Source organism: Humulus lupulus, chromosome 1 (genome assembly GCF_963169125.1).
Source record: "Humulus lupulus chromosome 1, drHumLupu1.1, whole genome shotgun sequence".
Taxonomy (NCBI): domain Eukaryota; kingdom Viridiplantae; phylum Streptophyta; class Magnoliopsida; order Rosales; family Cannabaceae; genus Humulus; species Humulus lupulus.
In genome coordinates, this window is record NC_084793.1 from 278,927,464 (window position 1) to 278,935,574 (window position 8,111).

The window sequence follows — 8,111 nt, forward strand, 5'->3', positions numbered from 1 at the left end:
GCTTAGCAGTATGATGAACGACCTTGAAGAAGATGTTGTGTCGTTGCAGACTGATAAGGAGACCTTAGAGAAAGAGAAAAAAGAGCTGGAGCAAAGGGCAAACAATCTTGAGGCCAGCGCAGCGGATGCCAAGAAGCAGAAGCTGGAAGCTGAACTTCTTTTAGGGAAGAAGTTGAAGGAAGCAGAAAAAGCGGTAACCGAAGCCAAGAAGCAGTTGGAGGAGATGGCAGAGGTATGCGACTCTTCTTTTGTTACTGATGAATTTAGAAAATTAATTGGCCCATAAAACACATGTGTTGATTCCGTAATGTTTTTGCTTTTGCAGAGGGCAGCAGAGGCAGCGATTGAAGCCACTAGGCAGAGTATTTGAGATCGGGAGATCACCGAACGCAAGCTTGTGAGGGTGGCTGACGTAGATACTGTGAAGTACCTGGATCTGACATTACGTAATAAGAAGCAGACCCCAGAGGAGAAATGGGCAAAACTGGAGATGTATTGTAAGAGCGTTGATGTTAAAATAGGAGAGTATGACGTCGACAAGTATTTGAATGAGCTTGGGGATTTGCAGATTTCTTATCCGCCGTGTCATCTGGAGAAGTTGAAGCTGAGGGGCGATGCGCTGGGGTCGATGTATAATGCCAATGGGGAAGCTGTTGAAGATAGTGTTACCAATGTGGCTTTTGATCAGAAGGCATCAGGATCCGCGCCTGTTGCAGAGGGCAAGCCAGATGGTGAAAGAGGTGCCGTAGAATGAACGACACACTATTGTTTTGTTTAATTCTATCATGTTTTGTTTTTGAATTAACTTCTGTATATACATTCTTTGGGCTCTTTAGGCCGCTAGTATGTAGATGATTGTAATAGAGCAAATTATCAATACAAGTAGAACTTTGTTTCCTGTTGGTTGTCTTGGTGTGTGTACGGTATGGGTTTGTTTTTGTTTAGGACTTGATTGAAGGCGTGATGACAGGTGTGAGTCGTATGGTTTACTCGGATCAGAAGCTTCATAGACCCTTTAGGCCTTTGCGTGCGAAATACAGTGAAAGATTATACAGATGGTGGGAGAGGATGCCCAGTTAAGTGTTGTGTGAGTGATCCGTCTTGGTGTTTTGGTGATGGGTTGGAGCTGACAACATTGTTGTTGCAGGTGAGCACAGTGAGTGGATGAAGGTTCCCTTTTTGAGGAGAATCTTTGACAACCCACAGTGGCTTTACTCAACGTGGGCTATGGAAGAGCTTATCAGAAGTGGCATCCCGTACTACATATCATGTGAATGCTATGGGTTAGGCCATCCGAAGCTAGAGAGTGCGATGGCAGAGTATATGTGTCGTATTGAGTGGGATTAATTATGGGTAAGAAAATAGTTGTTCGTAGAGAATAGATCAATTATGAAATCAGGAGTTAATATTGTCATTAATGTAACATGACTTATAAATAACAACTTCTGATTTACTGCTATTTTTTAGTATACATCGCCTTCTGATCCCATGCTTAGCATCTGCCAATTTAAGTTATAGTACAAATATTCATTTTTGTTTATTGAGAAAGGAATTGAGCAAATATGTGTGCCCATACTTAGCATCTGCCAATTTAAGTTATAGTGATAAGTGTGTTGTACTCCTGCGATGTTGCCATTATTGTTGGGTGGCAGACCTTCTTACTCGTAGGGAGTTGTTGTAGTGGTCTTGATCGGAACGGGCTCGGCCTTTGGAGACGAAAACTTTCCCATGAGGTCAGAGGGATTAATGTGATCTGGACCGAACATCGAGGCAGATGCAAAGAGGTGAAAATTGCAAGGCAGGTATCTTTCCAATGCACCCATACCGTGTAGTGTGGTGAGGGGTCGTTTGGGCTGCCGCGTATCCTGTCAGAGGCACCCATTGTGTAGAATATGGGTGCGACTGCGGGAAAAGTTCCTCCCAGCCTTGGATTGCCAAACAGCTAGTGTATATTGGAGAGGAATCCGAAGCATGACATCAGATGGTTCTGCTGTGATAGTTAGGGCAGATTAGACAGCAGGAGGTTCTCCTCTTATGCGGGTAAGAGGGTAGGGTTTGCAGTGCACCTCCGTTGGACGGTCAGATCAGTGTAGTTAGGGCAGATTAGACTGCGAAATGGCTAGCCGTAGCTCCCTGTGAGCTTAGTCAAGTCATATTAGAATGCGGTACAAAATCCAGTGTAATGTGTACGCAGATCGTGTGTAGTGGCCTTGTTGCCACAAACTGTTGAGATTCAGCCTGGTGCCAACGTGAGGGGTGCGATCCTCACTGTGCATTATTATTGCTCTTTGTTTATTGAAGTGTAGGTGTATGTATTGAGATTAAAGACATACAATGTATTGCTAGGGGAGGTTGGCAACTTCAAGCATTAGATAATTGTTTATTTATAGCCATTGTGGTAGGTGGTTTTTGAGTACACGTGAATAATGTTACAAAGTTAGGTGAGGATATAATTGAGGAAACCTTTTGAGTGAAAAGTTAATTGTCACGTGTCTGACTTGGTGAAATATGGTTGATAATAATGTACAGGAATTGAATATACAAGAGAAATTTAAAAGAACGTGAAAAAATGGAAAGTTGTTGTATTACTTTTGAAGTGCACAGTACAACTATTAACAATAATATTGCTTTAAAGACATTGAATTCCAAGTACGGGGTACGATTTTCCCACTACGTACATTCTTTAGGGCGTAAGACCCTCTGCCTAGTACTTTAATGATTTCGAAAGGCCCTTCCCAATTAGGTTCTAGCTTCTTCTTGTTGCCTGTGACCTTACGCAGAACCCAATCACCTTCTTGAAATATGCGTGAATGGACTCTTTTGTTGTAGTAGCGTTCTGCGATCTTTTGATAATTCTCTAGTCGTAGTTGTGCCATTGTACGTGCTTCTTCTAGAAGGTCCAGGTTGTGTAGCAATTGAATATTGTTTGTTGTTGGATCAGATGCGATCTCTGTCCGAAGTGTAGGTAGACCGACTTCTGTTGGGATGACGACCTCTGTTCCATATACCATGGCGTAGGGAGATTCCCCCGTGGAGGATCTTTTTGTTGTCCTATATGCCCATAATACTTTTGGTAACTCGTCTACCCATGCTCCATTCTTATCTTCCAAGTTCTTCTTAATGTTGGTGAAGATAACTTTGTTGGAAGCCTCTGCTTGACCGTTGCCCTGTGGGTAAGTGACAGAGGCGAAGCTTAGCTTGATCTTGTACGTGTCGCATAGTTCTTGTACCTTCGCATTTTGGAACGGAGTTCCATTGTCCATGACTATCTCCCACGGTATCCCAAATTGACATATAATATGCTTCCAGATGAAGGACATAGTGTTTGTTTTGCTGATCGTGACGTATGCCTCTGCCACAACCCATTTTGAGATGTAATCAGTGGCTACAAGAGCATACCGTCTTCCACCAGCAGCCTTAGGTAGTTCACCTACTACATCCATACCCCATTTTGCAAAAGGCCAAGGTGCAACGATGGAGTGTAAGGTTTGAGCAGGTTGATAGATGGTGGGTGCAAATCGTTGGCATTTGTCGCATTTTTTGGTGTAATCCCGCGCTTCTGTCATCATGTATGGCCAGTAATACCCTACTGTAAGTGCCTTGTGTGCCAAACTCCGCCCCCCTGTGTGATTTCCACATGTCCCCTCATGTATTTCTTCTAACAATTTCTTGGCTTCTGTTGGGCGCAAACACCGTAAGTACGGGCCGTTGAAGGATTTTCGGTACAACATCCCACGGATTATAGAATAGCGTTGTGCCCGAAGGCGCAGAAGCTTTGCATCTTTCGGATTAGGTGGGAGCTCGGAGTTGGTCAAGTATTTTACGATTGGATCTATCCAACATTCAGGTTCTGATGAGGTTGAATAGACTTCCATGTCTTTGCTTGATCGGCTTATAGATATGGAGGACTGGTGTGCCATCCTCCCGCAGAAGCTAATTTGGCAAGGGCATCGGCCTTCTGATTTTGCTCCCTAGGTACTTGTATGAGTTCGAATTGGCGAAAATGCGATCGCAAGTCAGTCACCTTCTGTAGAAGGCTAGCCAGATGGGGTGCTTTGGTATCGAAATTTCCATCCACTTGCTCTATCATAAGCTGTGAGTCGCCTCCGACATTCAGCCGTTGGATGCCCATTTCTCGTGCGAGCTCTAAACCATAGATTAGTGCCTCATATTCTGCTTCATTATTCGTCGTGGATTGCTCTAAACGAATGACTTCTTCGATTTCGAGGCCCGAGGGAGCTTCTAATACGACACCAATACCATCCCCTTGTGAATTGGATGCTCCGTCAGTATACATCGTCCACATCCACTGATCTTCTGATTCTAATAATTCCAGCAGAGCGTCAGGGGTGAACGACTGAATTTCAACCAGGAAGTCAGCTAGTACCTGTCCTTTTTTAGCTTTTCGTGGCGAGAACTGAATATCGTACTTCCCTAGCTCAATGGCCCATTTGGATAACCTTCCAGAGAGTTACTCAATACTTGCTTTAATGGATAGTCCGTGTATACAATGATGGTGTGGCTTTCAAAATATTGTCGTAACTTCTTCTTTGCCGTAAGGAGTGCGAGTGCCAACTTTTCCATCATACTGTATCGGGTTTCAGCGTCCAAAAGCATCTTGCTGCAGTAGAACATTGGCCTTTGACGATTGGCTTCTTCTCGGAAGAGGACAGAACTCACAGCGAATTGTGAGACAGACAAGTATAAGAATAAATCTTCATTAGTAGTGGGGGAGCTCAGAATAGGAGGTGAGCTCAAATAAGTTTTCAATTCTTCCAATGCTTTTCTCTGCTCTGGTCCCCAGGTGGTGTTGGTAGATTTCTTTATGCATTGCAAGAAGGGTTGGCAACGGTCAGACATTCGTGATATGAATCGACTTAATGCTACTACTTTGCCCGTCAGAGCCTGTACGTTTCGGATGGTTCGGGGTTCTTTGACTTCTGAGAGGGAGGCAATCTGCATTGGGTTAGCCTCGATGCCCCTCTGACTGACGACGTATCCCAAGAACTATCCAGAGGACACCCCGAAGACACATTTAGAGGGGTTTAATTTCATTTTATAAGCATCAAGGATGTCGAAGCACTCAGTCAAGTCGTCTATATGTGAAGAGCTTTGTTTGGACTTGATGACCATGTCGTCAGTATAAACCTCCATATTTCTCCTGAGTAATGAGGAAAACAGCTTGTGCATTAGCCTTTGGTATGTTGCGCCTGCATTCTTTAGATCGAAGGGCATAACTTTGTAGCAATATAAACCACCCTCTGTAATGAAAGCCGTGTGAATCCGATCCTCTGATTTCATGGGGATCTGAATGTATCCAGAGTAAGCGTCAAGGAAGCTCATTCTTTCATATCCTGCCATGGCGTCTATCATCTGATCGATCTTTGGTAGAGGGTAGCTATCCTTGGGACACACTTTGTTTAGATTTGTGTAGTCTATGCATACTCTCTTTTTCCCATTCTTCTTTGGGACCACGACGGGGTTGGCGAGACAACTGGGGTACAAGCATTCTTTAATTCCCCCTGTGCTTAGGAGCCATTGGACCTCCTCTTGTATGACTTGATTCACCTCTGGAGCGAACCTCCTCTGCTTCTGCTTGACGGGTGGGAAGTTGTTGGAGATATTTAGGCTGTGACTCATGACAGAAGGGTCTATTCCGGGCATGTCATGTGGAGTCCAGGCAAAAGTTCTCATTCTGGTCTTGAGAAATCGTATGAGGATCTGCCTCTCTTCTCCAGAGAGCTTGGTACTTATCAGCACTGTCTTAGAGGGGTCAGCGTCGTCTAGACCCACTTATTCTAAGGTATCTAGTGTGACTTGGGGTTTTTCTTGGTCTTCCTCTAGATTGATTCTTTTTAGGCACGCTGGTAGGTCCTGCTGTAATTGCTATTTGTCAGGGGAGTTGTCATGGGAAGCAGTGCCAGAGTTATTTATTTCTTTTAAGGTAAGGAAGCACTTTTTGGCCTGCTTCTGGCAGCCTTTGATGTCGACGGTGTTACACCCGTTAAGTGATTGACATCGCATTACCTGATGTAGAGTTGAGAATACCCCCTGCATCCGGTGGATCCAATTTCTCCCCATGATGGCGTTGTAGCTTGTGGTGGAGTCTATAATGAGAAAGTCTACTGGCAGGGCGCGTTCTGCAGCCACCACAGTTAATCGAACGGCGCCCTTTGGATAAACTCTTTGGCTGTTGAATCCCAAAATGGGCGTGGTGGAGGGCCGGATCTGATTCTCCTCTAGCCCCATCTTCTGGAAGGCTTCCCAGAAGAGGATGTCGACCCCACTGCCCCCGTCGATCAGAACTCTGCCCAGTTGGCAATGGTCAACTTGTAGGGAAATGACGAGTGGATCATCATGGGATAGGTGGACGCCCTTCAGGTCATCATCGGTGAAGGTGATAGCAGAGGCTGGGTAGCTTCTGTCTTCTGAAGTGACGAGATTGACCACGTGGCCTAACGATTTGTATCGCTTCACTCGTTCTTCCATCCTTTTATGGATTTTGGTTGTATGCTCTTGATTATCAGTGGGTTCTACGATCCCGTGGATCATAGGGACTTGCTTAAGAGGCTCCTGGGTGCTGTCAGAGGCTATGTGCACGGGGTTTGACGCCTGCGAAGCGGGGGCAGAAGCGGGGTTCTACCGCGAGGTGCCTGGTCTGCCCGTCTCCTTGATGTATTGGGTAAGCCTCCCACTCCTCATGAGGGCTTGGATCTGATTGTTCAAATTGTGGCATTCAGCGATCGTATGACCGTGATCTTTGTGGAAGAGACAGTATCTGCTTTTATCCCTTCTGTCAGATGGAGTGGTAATTTTGTAGGGCTCTCGCCAGATAGGTCTGTCTTTATTTTCTTCATAAATGACTTCTTGCGGGACGGTATATTTGAAGGATGGGTATCGTGATGGCTGTCGATCCTGTCTTGGCCTTTTTCCTTCCTTCGTATGATCTGTTTGGTTCCGTTTCCTCTTGTCATCCTTGGCAGGTGGTGGAGGATTATTTGTTGGCGGAGCAGAGATGAGTGCAGACTTCTTCTGTGCGCGCTCTCGAAATTCTAATACCCTGAAGACGCCCTCGGCTCGGGTCTGCACGTCTGCCATGTCGTATGGAGGTGTCATGGTGAGATTCTCATGTAAGAGAGATCCCACCTGCAGGCTTTTGACGAAGAGATTTTCTGCGGTGAGTGGGTCGACGTAGTGGATTTGATGCACGAGGTCAATGAAACGCTGTAAGTATGCTTTTGGATGTTCATTCTCCCCCTGTTCAATCCGATAGAGATCGGCCATTGTTCTGGGCACCTCTCGGTTTGCGCTGTACTGCTGTAAGAAGGTCCGTTGGAGATCACTAAAACTGTTGAGCGCCCCGGGCTTTAATTGTCGGAACCATAACAGAGCTGGCCCGGAGAATGTCGTTGAAAAGACTTTGCATTGTATGGCTTCGTTATTAGCTTCTAATGCCATCTTCTGTTGAAATTGAAATAGGTGGTTTAGTGGGTCTCCCTTTCCATTGAACGCAGGCAGGGAAGGGATGACGAAGTCTCGAGGCTTTGGCTCATACTGAATCCATTCCAAGAAAGGTGATTTCTCAATGGTTCTTGATCTAGATCCAAGTGTTCGGTGGCGTAGACGGATCGCCCATTTGAGAACTTCTGCATCATTTCCCGCATCATGTCTTCTTTCCAGCTATCCAAGAACCGAATCGAGGGAACACGACCTTCGGAAGGAGAATCGTGTGCGATTTGAGGTGTGGTGCGTTGAGGCTGGACTTCGGCTGCTGGCTGAGCGGGTCCGGTGGGTTCTTCTTCCGTCCGCTCATGTGTGTCAGAGGTCGGGGCTTGTCGCTCTTCGGCCTCGGAGGATGGCGGGATGCCTTGGGATCTTCCGTTACCTGGGTTCATGTTTTGATGTGGGGAATTAACGCGGTCGATTAGAATGTCAGATCTGTTAGAATCAAGATTGTCGTGGGCTTAGGTGTTGCGAGTCGTGTCAGCGGACCTGCGCAGCTCAGCAATCTCGGCTTCGAGCCTAGCTTGGGCTTCGGTCAATGTCTTGATTGCTTCGTCGGACCGCTGCTGGCTCGCCTCCAATAGACGACACATCCTTTCGATCTGGTC

General features: G+C 46.0%; 2 protein-coding genes across 2 annotated transcripts; both read right to left on the reverse strand.

Moving 5' to 3' along the window:
* Window positions 1-5,886: 5,886 nt before the first annotated feature.
* Window positions 5,887-6,489, reverse strand: LOC133777788 (uncharacterized). Its single transcript, XM_062217531.1, has one exon. It carries the CDS (start codon window positions 6,487-6,489, stop codon window positions 5,887-5,889), a length of 603 nt encoding a protein of 200 aa, XP_062073515.1.
* Window positions 6,490-6,639: 150 nt separating this feature from the next.
* LOC133777796 (uncharacterized) lies at window positions 6,640-7,458 on the reverse strand. The gene has a single exon (XM_062217539.1). It carries the CDS (start codon window positions 7,456-7,458, stop codon window positions 6,640-6,642), a length of 819 nt encoding a protein of 272 aa, XP_062073523.1.
* Window positions 7,459-8,111: the final 653 nt, after the last annotated feature.